We start from the raw sequence: 15663 nt of genomic DNA on the forward strand, positions 1-15663 counted from the left end.
AAAACCACCATACAGAGAGACACCCCTGGGGGAAAAATATCTTCTAAAGAGATTTCTGAGAATGACCGGAAATTCCAATTAAAATGAGATAGATTTATTTTGACAAATATTGCAATACTAACAACATTTCTCTGAATGTGGGTACTAAGCATTCCAGTGACTTTATCATGTATGTTAAAAATTAAACATTTGTCATCTGTTTTGTCATTCCTATCAGGTATTTAAAATAAATTTTATTAGGTATTAGAAAAAATCAAAACCACAATGAAATAACCACTCACACCTGCTTGGACGGCTGGAATGGAAAAGACAGACAAAAACAAGCGCTGGGGCTTCCCTGGTGGCGCAGTGGTTGAGAGTCCGCCTGCCGATGCAGGGGACACGGGTTCATGCCCCGGTCTGGGAAGATCCCACATGCCGTGGAGTGGCTGGGCCCGCGAGCTATGGCCGCCGAGCCTGCGCGTCCGGAGCCTGTGCTCCGCAACGGGAGAGGCCACAACAGTGAGAGGCCCGCGTACCAAACAAACAAACAAACAAACAAAAAAACAAGCGCTGGCAAGGTTGTAGAGAAATTGGAACCCTCATACATTGCTGGTGGGATTGTAAAATGGCCAGCCACTTTGGAAAAGTTGGAAAAGTTAAACATAGTTTCCATATGACCCAGCAATTCCACTCTAGGTATCTACCTAAGAGAAATGAAAACATATTCATACAAAAACTTACACACCAGTGTTCATAGCAGCAATATTCATAATAGCCAAAAGGTAGAAACAACCCAAATGTCCATCAAAAGATGAAAACAGAATGTCGTATATCCATACAATGTACTATTATTCAGCCATAAAAAATGAAGTACTGATACATGCTACAACATGGGCAAACTTGAAAAGATAATGCTAAGTAAAAGAAGCCAATCATATATTGTATGATTCCGTTTTTGTGAAATGTCCAGAACAGGCAAATCCATAGAGACAGAAATTAGATGTGTGTGTGTGTGTGTGTGTGTGTGTGTGTGTGTGTATGTGGAGGGGGAGTGGTTTGGGGGGGGAAGTGGTAATGATCACAAGATTTTAGGGTGATGAAAAGTTCTAAAATTAGATTATGGTGATGGTTGCACAACTCTAAATGTACTAAAAAAATCATAGAATTATATATCGTTGAACTTTATGGTATGTAAATTATATCTCAATAAAGCAGTTAGAAACACACAAATACAGAGTGGTTACTCTCAGGCATTTAAAAACATTTTATCTCGAGGCTCCACTCGTCTCTCATCTATTATTTTTTTGCTGTACACAGGGTATTTTCATTCAGTCTGGAACCTGTGTTTTCTCACATCTTTCTTGGCCATTCTTCCTCAACAGTACTTTTGGAGCACTTCATTCTTTTTGCCCGGTATTCCATTGTATGGTCCTTCTGTAATTTACATAACTAGCACTTGCTGGGTACTGAGATTGTTTCCATTCTTCCTGCTCCCAATGGTGCTGCCTTCCAAGGAGGTTTCGCCAATACGGTGATGTATGGAAGTGCGTTTCCCCACATCCTCAACTGCGAAGCATGTTATCACGCTATTTGATCTTTGCTAACCTAATGGGTGAAAACATAATTTTATTTGTACTCTAAATGACTGAAATGGACCCATTTTTTCATATGTTAAAATGAAATCTAACGAATTTCGTGATTTGCTTCGTTCATCAGTTCATTTCCTTTGCCCACTGAAATATCTTATTGCCAGAGTTTTTACATAGTAGGGACATCAGCCCTTTGCCACGTGTTCCAAATGTTTTTCCAAGTTTGTACCTTGTTTTTAACTTTTATATTTTTTGCCAGAAGGATATTTTACATTTTTTGTAGTCTTTTTTATTTTTCCCCCGTAGTTTCTAATTTCTAATTACAATTCTGTCATTTTCTGTGTTTTGTCACTTGGTCTCTGTAAATGGAGTGATGATGCTGGTGTGGGTTCGATGAGCGTATCTGGATCTGAAGGCGTCCTGCTAAGGGGGACAGCGCTGAGTGGCAGGGAGCAGCCCTAGGGAACCCGGCTCCCCTTGTCCCCTACCCACACCAACGGCAGGCCTGGGGAACTGCGGCCCGGCCTTAGCTTCGCGCTCTTCGAGCCAACGTGAGTGGCTCCGCCCCGGCTAGCTTCCGACCAATGGACGAGCTTCTTAAGGCGTAGGGTCCCGCCTCCAGACCTCCTGGCCAAAAGGAAAGCTCCGTCTTGCTTGGAGTCCCGCCCCTTGCCGATTTGACCAATAGGCGCCCTCCCTTCAGCGCAGGACCCGCCTCCTCCGCCCGCCCGGCCGCAGACCTCACTGCTCATTCCGGTAGGCGGGCGCAGCGGCGGCCGGTGTGGTCAGAGCTCGGGCGGAGGCAGGGCCGGTGCCGCAGGACTGGGGCGGGCGGCGAGCGGGCGGCCAGGGCAGGGCGTCAGGCCGGTGCAGACTGCGGGGCCGACGTCCGGGCCGCGGGAGCAGGAACGGAAGGCGGGGCGGGGCGGACCCGGGAGGAGGCGGACTGGGGCGCCACCGGCTTCTGAGGGGCGGCTCGCCCCCTTCCGGCCCGGGGCTGGTCGGCGGGGCCGCGGGGGCAGGGCGGGCTGCGTGCCGGGTCTGGCCCTGCTCTGCGGCCCGCGCTCGGCGTTTCGGGCCTCCGGGCCGCGCGCCCGCACAGGGACTGCGGGTCTGGCCTCCAGGTGTGGACCTAACAGCGCCCTGTAGCCTTCTTAAGCGCTGACATCTGCGAAGGGCTTTGTATTGTAAACTCAGTCAGAGCGCGTCGTAGTCCCGGAAGCGCTTTGACATCCCCGAAGTAGCGCTGTGCAAACTGAAGCGCTTGGTAATCGCGGAAGCACGTTGTGGGCTCGGAAACCAAATCGAACGAAGCCTTTGGTAAATCCTGGGACCTTCTGGACTTCTCCGAAGCGCTTTGGAATCGCAGACATTCGAAGCGCTTTGACATCTCTGAAACCTTGAGCACTGTGATGGGCAGTGGAAAGAAGGGGGAAAGGTCAGTGAAGCCAGCCCCTGGCTCTGACCTACTGGCCAGCCCTCCCTCGGGGAGTCCCGGGATAGCGGGAGGCTGAGGAGGGTCAGCTATAGCAGGAGTGGTGGTGGATTCCCGGCCTCCTCTTCACCTTGCAGGTGCCCATGGCGTCGGAGAGGCGCAAGGTCAAGTACCACTGGAGCAACCCTTCGGAGCGGAGTTCCCGCAAGCGCAGCTGCCTCCGGGAGCCCAGTGATGTGGCCCCCTCCAGCCGGCCAGCTCACAGCTCTGTGTCGCGTTCAGGAGGGGCCAGCAGCCCCAAGCGCATGAAAACCCAGAAGGAGCATGGTGTGTCCTGGGGCACATCCCGCCGCAGAAGTTCCTCCTCCTCCTCCCATTCCTCTGGCCCAGGTGTGGGGGGGGCCGTCTCCAAAGGAGGCCTGAATCAGAGCTCAGGAGAGTTCCTTTCGTCAGGGGGATCCCCTCTGTGCCCTGCCAGACCTTCTGTAGAAGAAATGGCTTCTCTCCAGGAGGAAGCCTGCAGCCTTAAGGTAAGTGGCCCCGACTCCTTGCAAACGGTGAAGCCCTTTCCACTTGGCTTGAGATGTTGGAGATGGGAATTTTGGTGAAAGGATACTAAAAAAAAAAAAAGACCAGGTCTCTTAAGATCTCTGGGGTCTCCCCAGGGGAGAGCAAAGTGGAAGACGTCAGAGGATGGCCTGAAGGTCGGTGGAGAGGTAGTTTGCAAACTTGGCAGCATTTTGGAACTACTTTAAAATCCCTGTGCTTTCCTGCCACCCTGATGAGGTTATGCTGGGGTGTGGGTGGAGCTGCCAGGTATATATAAATATTCCTCAGGTGCTTGTAACCCACAGTCAGTCAGGATGGAGGCTCGCTGCGCTGGGAGGTAGATGGCGTGCCCCAGAGACACAGATGTATGTTATTTCGGTTGTAAATTTAGGGAATTGTGCCCTGTACTTAGAAGCACAGAACCAAGAAAAAGAATTTGGTTCTTGGTGTGGCTTTTCACCAAGGTTATGGTTTCCAGCACGTTGGGGTTTTGCGTGGTGGGGCAGGGTTTATTTTGGAGGTTCAGCGTTTAGTTCCCCAGTGGGAACACACAGGAGGATTTCATAATACTGGGGGGCAGACTGAGGAGTGCTTCATGGAGGAGGTGCAGTTCATCCACTCATTTGTTTTATGTTAACTCTTATTTTTTAATTTTTAAAAATAAATTTATTTGTTTATTTTTGGCTGCGTTGGGTCTTCCTTGTTGCGCGCGGGCTTTCTCTAGTTGCGGGAGCGAGGGCTACCCTTGGTTGTGGTGCACGTGCTTCTCATTGTGCTGGCTTCTGTTGTGGAGCTCGGGGCTCTAGGTGCGCGGGCTCAGTAGTTGTGGCTCACGGGCTTAGTTGCTCCGCAGCATGTGGGATCTTCCCGGACCCGGGATTGAACCCATCTCCCTTGCATTGGCAGGCGGATTCTTAACTACTGCGCCACCAGGGAAGCCCAATTTTATGTTAACTTAAAAAAAAAAAGATTAAGTTTTCTCGGCGTGTGCGAGTATGTATGTGTGTATGTATGTGTGACAGAGTTGATCGTGAGTTTGGAAAGGTTCAGTTCTTGCAGTCAGTCTGCTGCTTCCAGGTTGGAGGGAGGAGAGGCACCCTAGTTTATGTTACTGGCTACTGTGTGAGCGTCATCCATCTCTTTAATCAGGTCTTGAACAAATATTTATCTAGGGCCTGGTTTGTGCCAGGCAGTGTTTGTAGTTGCCTGGGATTTGCTTTCTAGGTTTTGGAGGTCTGGGCCTTCAGAGGTGGGGAGGAGTTCTGTGTGTGAAGGAACAGAGGAAAAGTCTTACTTGGGTGAGATGGGCTGCCCCTAGATAAAGTTATCATAAAAAAAAACCCAAACGCAGCCGGAAGGAAAGTAGTTTGTCCTTAAGCCTTTGCTCAGTGGTTTCTTACGTGGAACTGAGAAGTGAGGCTGTATTTAGCTCTGTATCCTCTCTGGCAGGCTGTTGTTTTTAGGCGAAGTGCTCCAGGTGTTTTCAGTGTGGCCCTCACAGTCAGAACTCTTGTGGGCACACTGAGTTTGTGGTTTTTTTTTTTTTTTTTTTTTTTGCGATATGCGGGCCTCTCACTGTTGCGGCCTCTCCCGTCGCGGAGCACAGGCTCAGTGGCCATGGCTCTTGAGCCCAGCTGCTCCGCGGCATGTGGCATCTTCCCGGACCAGGGCACGAACCCGTGTCCCCTGCATCGGCAGGCGGACTCTCAACCACTGCGCCACCAGGGGAGCCCCACACTGAGTTTTTAAAAAAAATTTAATGGTGAGCTGAAAAGCTTTGTCTTTGACATAAGAATACTGAATATGAGTCAGATGTAAATGAGGTAAATATGAGGCTAATTTGATCTTGTCATTAATTCTTGCTGCAGCTTCAGTGGTTCTGGGTACAGGGTAAAACTGTCAGTTGATTAAAAGTAATGGCAATAACAAGATGAGGAGGCACGGAGGAATCTAGCTTAGTGTCTCAGGTGTGCTGCACCCTCCACTCAGCTGTCCTGTGGGGCTGGAACTGGAGAGTTGAGGGTGTGGCCTCTCTTCCAGGGTGGTCTAATCCAATCACAGACGCACTTTTCTCGAATTTAGGGCTAATGGGCCTTGTTTTGCCCCAATTTAATGGTTAACCGTGGAGCGATGAGTAGTCTCGTCCTGTCTCAGAAGTCTTGGGTTCTGCCGATGCCTTGCGTTCAGTCATAAGCGCTTGAGTGAGGATTGTGTGCCGGGCATTCTGTTGGATGGTGGAGCCATGAGGTGGCTTGTAAGGAGCGTCCAGTCCAGAGGGAGGGCTGCAGAAGTCACAAGACTGCCTCACCAGGTGGTTTGGTGCAACAGAGATTCCGGAATGGAGGCTGGGGAGCTAGGTTGGGGGCAGCTTGCTGTATGGTGTTATGAGCCAAGGGAATTTAGATTTTATTCTAAGCCATTAGGGAGCTCTATACAGGGGGAAGGCAGATTTGCGCTTTTGGAAGATCACTCATGTTGGATAGAATATGAGGATGTTGATGGGATCGATCCCAGTTGTCCTACTGTAGTACTGCTAAGGGCTCTCCTTAGAGAGTGTTTGTTAGTTTGAAAACAAGATACAGTACTTTACTCATACTTTAAAAAAAGGAACTAATTAATTAATTAAACATCCTTATTGGAGTATAATTGCTTTACAATGTTGTGTTAGTTCCTGCTGTATAACAAAGTGACTCAGCTATACGTATACAAATATCCCCATGTCACCTCCCTCCCTACACTCATCTTGATAAATTTGAAAATGCTTCTCTGACCTTCCCCTCTCTCTGCACCTCTTCCCCCCTTTTTCTGCAGCCATTTGCACACTTGTTTGTCTAATAAGTACAAAGTCCTGTCAGCAAGCACTGCTGAAGGGCATACACGGAAACGGCCTATTCTCCCCTTGGGTCCTCCCAAGGTCTCCTCACCACTCGCCTACCGTCTACCCACCCATCCGCCTGCGCTTCTGCATTTGCTCTGTAAGCACTGAGGGGTACACACTTACCTTCATGTGTCCCCCTCAGCGCAGAAGTCTCTGTGCTAGGTCATGGGGTATTCTGAGGGGAAGATGTTTGTGTTAGTTCATTCTGGCTGCTGTAACAAAATGCCTCAGACTGAGTAGCTTATAAACCACAGAAATTTATTTCTTACAATTCTAAAGGCTGGAAGTCTGAGATCAGGGTGCCAGCTTGGTCAGGTGAGGACTCTCTTCTGGGTCACAGTCTTCTCTTTGTGTCCTCACATGGGAAGAGGAGGCAAGGAAGCTGTCTTGGGGCCCCTTGACTAGGGCACTAATCCCATTGGTAAGGGCTCCACTTTGATGACCTAATCACTTCCCAAAGGACACACCTAATACCGTCACCTTGGGGGTCAGATTTCAACATAAGAGTTTTGTGGGGAACACATTCAGACCGTAGCTAGACTGGGCATTTTGGAATCAATAGAGATTCCTTCTGGCCAGCCTCTCCTTGTTTGTGCCTTATTACCTCCAGGGTAATTGCGAGGTTTTCTCAGATTCTAATGGTAGCTGATGATCTTTGTTTACTTTATAGAGAAGGTTAAATGTGTCTATCATGAGCATCTTCACCTACCTTAATTTTAGTTTTTAGTATGACATACCCAAATTTTTAATTCAATTTAGGGAAGGAAGAGTGGAAGGGAAAATTTAAGCTTTATGATGTGCTAGAGCTTGTCAAATATGAGCCTCAATATTTGACCTCTGGATGCTCACATAATCCTCAGTCTTGTGAGGTGGGCCTTGTTATCTTTTTTTTTTTTGAGAAGTAAAATCATGGTTATGCTAAACCCTTGAGATTTTAATCTTTTTTTTTGTTTTTTTATAGAACTATAGTTGATGGCAGTGTTACCTTTACGTATTAGTTAACAAATACTTAGATATCAGTCAACACATATTTGAGCACCTGCTCTGTGTAGGCCCTGGGAAGATGAGACTCAGAAAAGTTAAATGACTTGACCAAGGCCACACAGCTTGTACAGGGCAGAGCTGTGGTATAATCTCAGATGAGTCTGACTTCAAAGCCAGTGTTCTTTCTGCTGCTGCCCTCTGTGAGCATGTGCTCCTCCTGACCCAGTGTTAGGTGTGAGGGGTGGGGAGATGGAGAGAGCAGGATCCTTCCCTTGAGGAGCCCTCTGCAGGGTCATGCAGCCCAGACACGAGAGAGCGTTGTGCGTTTTGGCTCTTGAGGGATGAAGCTTTCACGGGTGGTCCTGTCTCCTGCATCTTTACTCAGCGGATGTCCAGTGCTTGCGTGCAAGGCTGTGCTGGGGCTGGAGGTGCAGAGAATAAGGCAGTTCATCACAGTGCAGTGTGTGGAGTGTTGTAACAGGGATATTTGAAGTACGAGGCGTCAGAGGACTGAGTGACTAACCATCGGGAAGGTCCTCACAGAAGAGGTGTCATTTGAGTTCTGTTGATGGCCAAGGCAGAAAAAAGGACTTTCAGGCAACAGGAACAACGTATGTCCAAAAAGTGTCAGGAAATGCTGGTGTGACGCTTGGGGCACTGCTTTTTCCTGGGGCCCTCCTTTCCCCCTTCTCCAGCGTTTTCCTCATTCCCAGAACACCTGGGTGTGTGGAGAAAGGTGGGAGGTGATGCTGGAAGGAAGGTTGGGGGCCAGCCTGGGGAGGAAGGCTTCCGGGGTCACACTCAGGAGTCTGGGGGATGTATCCTGCAGGCAGATGCAGAGCCGATGAAGGGTTTTTTTGTTTTGTTTTGTTTTGTTTTTTTTTGTGGTACGCGGGCCTCTCACTGCTGTGGCCTCTCCCGTTGCGGAGCACAAGGCTCCGGACGCCCAGCCGCTCCGCGGCATGTGGGATCTTCCCGGACGGGGGCACGAACCTGCGTCCCCTGCATCGGCAGGTGGACTCCCAACCACTGCGCCACCAGGGAAGCCCCTGATGAAGGGTTTTAAGCAGAGGTGTGACGTTGCCAGATTGTAGAACTCCCTGTGGCACCTGTAGAGAAAGGATGGAGGGAGGGAGCAGGCTGGGAGCCCCTGAAGCTGTTAACAGTGGCTGACAGTGCTGAGGGCTGGCATGACATCTCCACTGATGTCTCATTTGCCCAGTGCTTCATATAGGAAATCACCTTTCATAATGTGTCATTTTCCTTCCAGGTTGATTCCAAAGATAGTTCTCGTAACCCCATGGATTCTGAATTTGCAGCTGAAGCTGAGGTTCAAAATGACATAATTGAAGAACCAAACAAGGTCCAGAAAAGGCAGAGGGATAGACTTCGAGACCAAGGCTCTACCATGATCTACCTAAAGGCCATCCAGGGCATCCTGGGAAAGTCGATGCCAAAAAGGAAGGGAGAGGCTGCCATGAAGGCAAAACCCAACACGGCAGAGCGCGCCAGCCGCGGAGAGGGGCCAGCCAGGAGTGTCACCACGTGTGCTCCTCAGAAAGAGAAAAAGTCTGCCCCAGAGGTCAGAGCGGAGGAGGAGAAGGCTGTGCCGGAGAAGAGCAGCTTCTGGGACAGGAGAGTGGTGATAGACCCTCAGGAGAAACCCAGCGAGGAGCCCCTGGGTGGCCGAAGGACGGTCATTGACAAGCGCTGTCCAGTCCTGGAGTTTTTGGATGACTCTGACTCGCATGTAAACGGCCAGAAAGTGAGTCAAGCTCATGCCAAGCGTGGGGTTTTGAGTTCTGTTAAATGCATTTGGTCTTTTTAGTTTGATCCTGAGTGTTTCTCATTCAACACTGTACTTGACTTACCCAGGGCTCCAGGGAGCAAATTGTTGGTTCTCTTCTAACATAGCTTTCAGAGTTATTAAGAAACCTCAATTCAGTGCTGTTTTTGGTTTAGGATTTATATGTTTGTTAAGACATAGATTTGCCTGTGTAACAAAGGCCAAAATAACAGTGGCTTAGAGAAAACAGAAGTTTGCTTTAAGGAGGATGGCTCCACAGTGTGGGGGACTGGGGTGTCTTCTGCTCGAGTCTCTGCTGCCCCTCAGCAGTTTCTACCTTGCGGTCTGAGCTTCTGTGACCAGGCTCAGCACATTACATTGACATTCCAGCCGGGAGGAACAGGAGAAGAGCATAGTACATTCCTTCCCTTTTAAGAGTTGGGTTCAGAAGCGGTCCCCATTCTATCTGCTCATATCTGTTGACAAAGAATCTAGAAACCTGGCCAACACCTGCAAGAGAGCCTGGAAGATTCCAGACTAATTTCCATCTGGGAAGCTTTACATTCAGATAAACCTTTATTGCTGTAGAGGAAGGAGAGAGTGATAATGATATTGGAGGGAAACTAACGGTTATTAACACTGCTTATAATTCGGAGGAGAAAAGCACTCCTCTGTTGTACACATCACCGCCCATCCTTCACTACCGCTGCTTGGAGGTAGCCCCTTTCGTCTCTTTTAACTCTCGCTTCTAGTACTTACCTCCATATTTCTAAGTACTTTTTCATTGTTTATTTTTTGAAAATGTAGACATCTGTGGACTTCCTACTCGGGAAATGAGAATTTAGTTCTCTACACTTCGACAGTACCCACGCCCATAAATGTATCCTCTCTCCCTTCCTGCAGCTCCCTGTATCATAATACCATTTTTAGCCAAATCTATTTGATTTATTATCACCATATTCATAGCTGAGTTACTTAGTATACTCTGATTACATTTCCTTTCTTACAAAAGTTGATTTTCCTTGGAGTTCATCTTACCTTGTTTTTTCCTTTAGTTTCTCTGTTCTTGTGACTATGACTATTTCGTCTGCAAATTGCTAGTACCGTAAAATTCTTCTCAATGTTGTCAAAATAAGTAATCTCTTCTCCACCTTTTTTTTTCAAGGTATAGCCCTTTTAATTGTTTCCTTAAGATCCTTTTTTCCTCTGTCTCTTTTCATCTCTGCTTTCTTTATGAATAATTAAGGAGAGTGTATATAATGATAATATATACTCTTAAAATTTTTGACATACTTAATATCTAAGAACACTGGCTTAGTCTTCTGAGTATTCCTTTTTTAGAACATCCGGTTCTTGTTTCTCTGAGAATATGAATAAAGGTTTGTTTTGAAGTTTTCTTTCTGCACTCCTGAGTTTCCTTCTGATTTTTTTTTTCCTAAATATTTTGGTTTCTGCCTTTTGTGATAGGGCTTTCCTCAGATGTTTTGGGTATCTGTTCATATTTTAAAAATGAAGCTTTAAAAAGCCAATTGGAAGTTCTCAGTTCCTGGAATGGCTTGCTAACTGCTGCCTTGAGCATAGGTGATAACCTGTGGACTCCCAGTTGGGTCTGTAGCTTTATCCTCAGGGGCTGTTAGGGGTCCCTGGGACAAATCTTCCAGTGCTCTGACCAGGAGCACACCTCTGGCTGCTAGTGTTTTAGGGGTCAGATTGAGGGAGGTGCCTGGGTTTTCACTGTCCAGCGTGTGATGGTCTCTCACCCTCCACTGTGTGTCTGTTGTCCCTGATTACTCCACAGTCTCCGTGGTTTAAGTTTTCCAAGTGTGAACCTTATCCTTTGCTGGGTGGGGAAGGGGCAGACCCATCTGTACAGGATGGGAGCAGGGATCTGGGGATCTAGCTTCACAAGTTCTCTTAGTTTCATTTCCAGCTTCACCTTCATTTTGAGAGGTCTGGTGCCTCCAATTCCTTAGTCTTCTGGGGTCCTGTAGTGTGATTCAGCATGTTTCTGGGTTTTTCTCATTGCGGGCCTAGGTTTTGGCCATCTGCGATCTGCTTATCCAGTAACTGTTCATCTGTCTGCTTTCTAGCATCAAATTTTTATTTAATTTGCTTTGCTGTTTATTCTGTATGCTTTCTCTCTGTAGGTTTATGCTTTTTCAAGTCCATTTCCTATAATTTTAAGAGTTTTTGGGCGGGGAGGACAAAACCCACATGTGCTGTATTTAATTGGAAATCCCAAGAACAGTAGGTTTTGTAAACTATTTTTCCCACCAAATATACAATGTTTGTGTTTCCTGTCTAACATAGATCATTGTTTGGCTGCCTGGAATTCCATGGTATGGATGAACTTTCCAAACTTATATACCCAAACTTCTATTTGTCAGACTGGACATTTAGATTATCTGTTGGGTATCTATTTGGGGCAGCGTGATATGGTAGGTCAACAGATGAGTGTTGGGATCAGACATCTGGGTTCAAATCCTGGCTCTGTCCCCCTAAACTGCAGTCTTGAGAAAGTCACTTAACCTCTTGGAGCCCCAGTTTCTTCCTCTGTATAAAAGGCATGGTTCTTTAAATGTTATCACAGACTCATACAGGGATCAGCAAACTCTGTAAGGGGCCAGATAGTAAATATTTTAGGCTTTTTGAGCTTTTAAGGCCTCTGTTGCAACTATTAAACTGTGCTGTAGTAGCATGAAAGCAGCCATAGATAATATTTAAGTGAATGGGCCTGACTGCATTCCAGTAAAACTTTATTTACACCAACAGGCAGTGCATTGGATTTGGCTTGTGGGTCACAGTTTGCTGAACCCCGAATTAATTCATGAAAATCCTTTGCTCAGTGCCTCGAGTATAGTAGACTCTCAATAAATGTAGATTTAAATTTTACCATATGGGCTTGAACCTTAGGCAGTCTTGAGTATAGGTAATCTCCGGTTTTCCCAAAAAGGAAATCCAAAAACATTTTCCTGGCCAACTTGACTATCTAAAGCCTTTCAGGGTCTTAGATGACGTCATCATAAGTCTGTTTATCATATATATTTCTAGGTGGATGTGCAGTTTTGAAGTCACTTTTTTCCCCACTCTGCCATTTTTCCTCCAGCCTCACATTTCATTAAATAATTTTGTTAAACCTTTTCACATGTTTCTCTGACATGGTCTTTGTTGTCACTGGAGTTACTTTTTGTGTTATGTAATATGATTTCCTGAACTTCCCTGATGATAAGAATGAAAGAATCTGACTCAGGATGTCTGAGACGGGACTGGGGAATTGGTATTTTTTAACAGACACTCTCGGATGATAGAGAAGTTTGTGAAGCAGTCAGAGGACCCTTCCATCTGAGTTGGAACTTTAACTGTTATTATTTCTATTTAAACTTCTTATTATGGGATATTTAAAACATTTATGAAAATTACCCTCATACCCATCACTCATCTTCAATAAGTATTAACTCACTGCCAATCTTGTTTTATCTCTGTATCCCTTTTCTCTCCACAAATTATTTTGAAGCAAATCCCACCTACCGTATCATTTCATCCATAAATGTTTCAGTGTGTATCTCTAAAATTAGATACAGCATCTTTAGGGAAAAAAACAAGCATAACTACAGTTCTGAGCTCTCCCTCTGCCCTCTCTCTCCTCCAATCCTTTTTTTTTTTTGGCCACACCATGCAGGATTTGGGATCTTAGTACCCTGACCAGGGATCTAACCCATGCCCCCTGCAGTGGAAGCATGAAGTCTTAACCACTGGACCACCAGGGAAGTTCCTCCCCACAGTCCTTAATAGCATCAACTATCCAGTCAGTGATTAAATTTCCCTGTCTCATGATTGTTTCAGTTTTTTTGAAACATGATGTAAGAGTCATGTGTGTCAATTTCTAAATGTGTTAAATCTCTTAGTCTCTGTAGATTCCTCCTCCTCTCCCCTCCCCAACCCGGCGTTGTTATTTATTTGTTGTTAAAATAAATAAAAGGTATCATTTGAGTTGCAGAATTTCCTGCACATGAGATCTTACTGATGCAATGTAGCACTTTTTGAATCTGTATTGGTCTGCCCGTGGAAATTCTATCCCACCTTGCAAATAGCTGTTCCCATTGCATTCAGTTTGTGTTGTTCAGTTTTTGGAGGTATATTTTTGGGAGCCCAACAGTGTAACTATGTCTAATTATGTTTTAGGTTACTTTTTTAGGAAATATATTTACATTGTTTAAAAATAAAAATGTTTTTAGTGAAAAATAGCTTTCTAGCTGGCCCTGTGTTGCCCTACTCCTTCACCTGGATACCACTTTATACATATCTTAAGTGTTTTTCCAGTGTAATTTTATGCATAACCACTTACCATACTGCTTTTTAAAAAGTTGTCTTTTAAAAAAAGTAAAAACAATCTTGAAAAGCTTTGTTGAAAATGGTGTCCAACACAGAACTGTGAGGTCATACCCGCAGGAATAATTATTGACTCTGTTACCTTTTTTTGCTTCCCATCTCCCCATCTTTTTAAAAGAATGAGCTTAGAGAACCTCTTTAAACATCTCAAATTAGCTTGATTGAGATTTGTTTGGGGTCATTTTTCTTTTTCAAATAGAAGAGTACATCTTGTAATAGAAGAGACTTTGTGGGGACTTGAATATAAAACAGACCCCTCAGAAAAGGGAGCATCATTCTGGGGAGAAACCCTTACCTTCCATGTGGGCATTTTTTGTAATTTTAATCAGATTAACTTTTGTTTTTGAAAAAAATGGTGAGTTATATTTTGAAGAGCTAGATTGCAAACATGTTAATTATGTGTTAGTGTATGCGATAGACATTTTATCTGCTCACATGTGAACACGTCAGGCACTTGGTGCTGGCACCTATGTGTGACTTCTCTAGCATGTGGTCGTGGGTACTCAGACATCATGTGGTGGTTGGCCTCTCCCAGAGGAGCAAGCAGAGAGAACCAGGGGAAATAGCAAGGCTGCTCTGACGTAGCCCTGGAAGCTGCAGTCCCTTTTGGTTCCATCAGTTACAATACAAGTTAGCCCAGGTTCAAGGAGAGGGGTCACAAACCCCATCTTACAGTGGAGAGTAATATCAAAGAATTTGAAAACATCTTGAAACTGCTACAACTGTGTGGTTGTGCATTTTGAATGTGTGAGAGACCTGTTGTTAAGGATGAGATGCTGGGTGCTTCTTTTCTTTAAAACCCCCAATACACTGTGTGTTCTAGAGAGCAGTTTTTCCCAAGAGGGGTCTTCAGAAAGGGAATGTAGGCACAGCTTCCCTCTCAGGGATGGCATATGAGACCATGGGCACAAGTTTATTCCCTGAAGCTGACAGGACTGTTCCTAGTTGTAAGCTGGCTCGCTTTCTGGGAATAATAAGGAAAACAGGTGACAGAGTGAGCAAAGGAGCCAATGCAAAGCCATCATCACAGCCAGAAAAGCAGCCAGGACTTCTGTTCTGGAGGTGACTGTGCACAGGAGGCTGTCTTCACATAGGAAGAAGGCTAACCTGTTTCTTCTCTTTTCTGCAGCCTAAAGACCGGGAGGTGGTGATGGAGCGCACCTCTTCAGGAAGTGACTGGTCCGACGTGGATGAGATTTCCACAGTCAGATTCTCTCAGGAGGAACCCATATCCCTGAAACCCTCAGCGGTTCCAGAGCCTTCTCCCTTCCCCACGGATTACGTCATGTACCCGGCTCACTTGTACAGCAGTCCCTGGTGTGACTACGCCAGCTACTGGACCAGCTGTCCCAAGACCCCCGGCTACCACTCCGTGGGCAGTGGCGGCAGCGACACGGTGCAGGTGGAGAGGAGCGGCCGGGGCTCTTCCCCCCACTCGACGGTGAGCCCCCAGCACAACTCCAGAGAGCCCCAGGCCGCTGAGGAAGGCAGATCCCGGAAGTCGCGTTCATCTCGTTTCTCCAGAAGCTCGGAAGAAGAAGAGGTGAAGGAGAAAAGAACATTCCGGGAGGACATGCCACCACGTCCGTGTGGAGGACCCGCATCTAGCTCCCTGCCCAGGAGCCGTCGGGAGCCCAGGTTGGAGGGTTTCATCGACACCCATTGTCACTTGGACATGCTCTATTCCAAGCTGTCGTTCAAAGGGAGCTTCACAAAGTTCAGGAAAATTTACAGCAGCTCCTTCCCTAAGGAGTTTCAGGGCTGCATCTCCGACTTCTGCGATCCTCGCACACTGACAGATGGCCTCTGGGAGGACCTGTTGAAAGAGGATCTGGTGTGGGGGGCCTTTGGCTGTCACCCCCATTTTGCACGTTACTACAATGAGAGTCAAGAAAGAAATCTTCTGCAGGCCTTAAGGCACCCCAAGGCCGTGGCATTTGGGGAGATGGGCTTGGATTACTCTCACAAGTGCACCACGCCTGTCCCGGAGCAGCACAAGGTAATGTCGTCCTTAGTTTGCTGACAATCTATTATTTATTTAGTTCCTCTTTTAGTTGTTGAAACACAAGGG

At 46.6% G+C, this 15663-nt stretch overlaps 1 protein-coding gene across 26 annotated transcripts in view; it reads left to right on the forward strand.

Annotated features, from left to right (window-relative positions):
• Positions 1–2375: 2375 nt before the first annotated feature.
• TATDN2 (TatD DNase domain containing 2) overlaps positions 2376–15663 on the forward strand; it is a 64687-nt gene continuing 51399 nt past the window's right edge. For 23 of the 26 annotated variants that reach the window (XM_089919676.1, XM_089919679.1, XM_089919683.1 and 20 more), the window contains exons 1-4: positions 2379–3009; positions 3144–3536; positions 8688–9182; positions 14722–15591. In XM_089919676.1, the coding sequence (XP_089775802.1) occupies positions 3150–3536; positions 8688–9182; positions 14722–15591 (1752 nt within the window). In that variant the 5' untranslated portion in view covers positions 2379–3009; positions 3144–3149. Of the gene's footprint in view, positions 3010–3143; positions 3537–8687; positions 9183–14721; positions 15592–15663 lie in introns of all 26 variants that reach the window. The other 3 variants (XM_089919700.1, XM_022564694.3, XM_089919701.1) reach the window with 3 other exon arrangements.

The sequence above is a fragment of the Delphinapterus leucas genome, chromosome 10 (genome assembly GCF_059928025.1).
Source record: "Delphinapterus leucas isolate spDelLeu-1000000601 "Yukka" chromosome 10, BTC_Dleu_Yukka2, whole genome shotgun sequence".
Taxonomy (NCBI): Eukaryota; Metazoa; Chordata; class Mammalia; order Artiodactyla; family Monodontidae; genus Delphinapterus; species Delphinapterus leucas.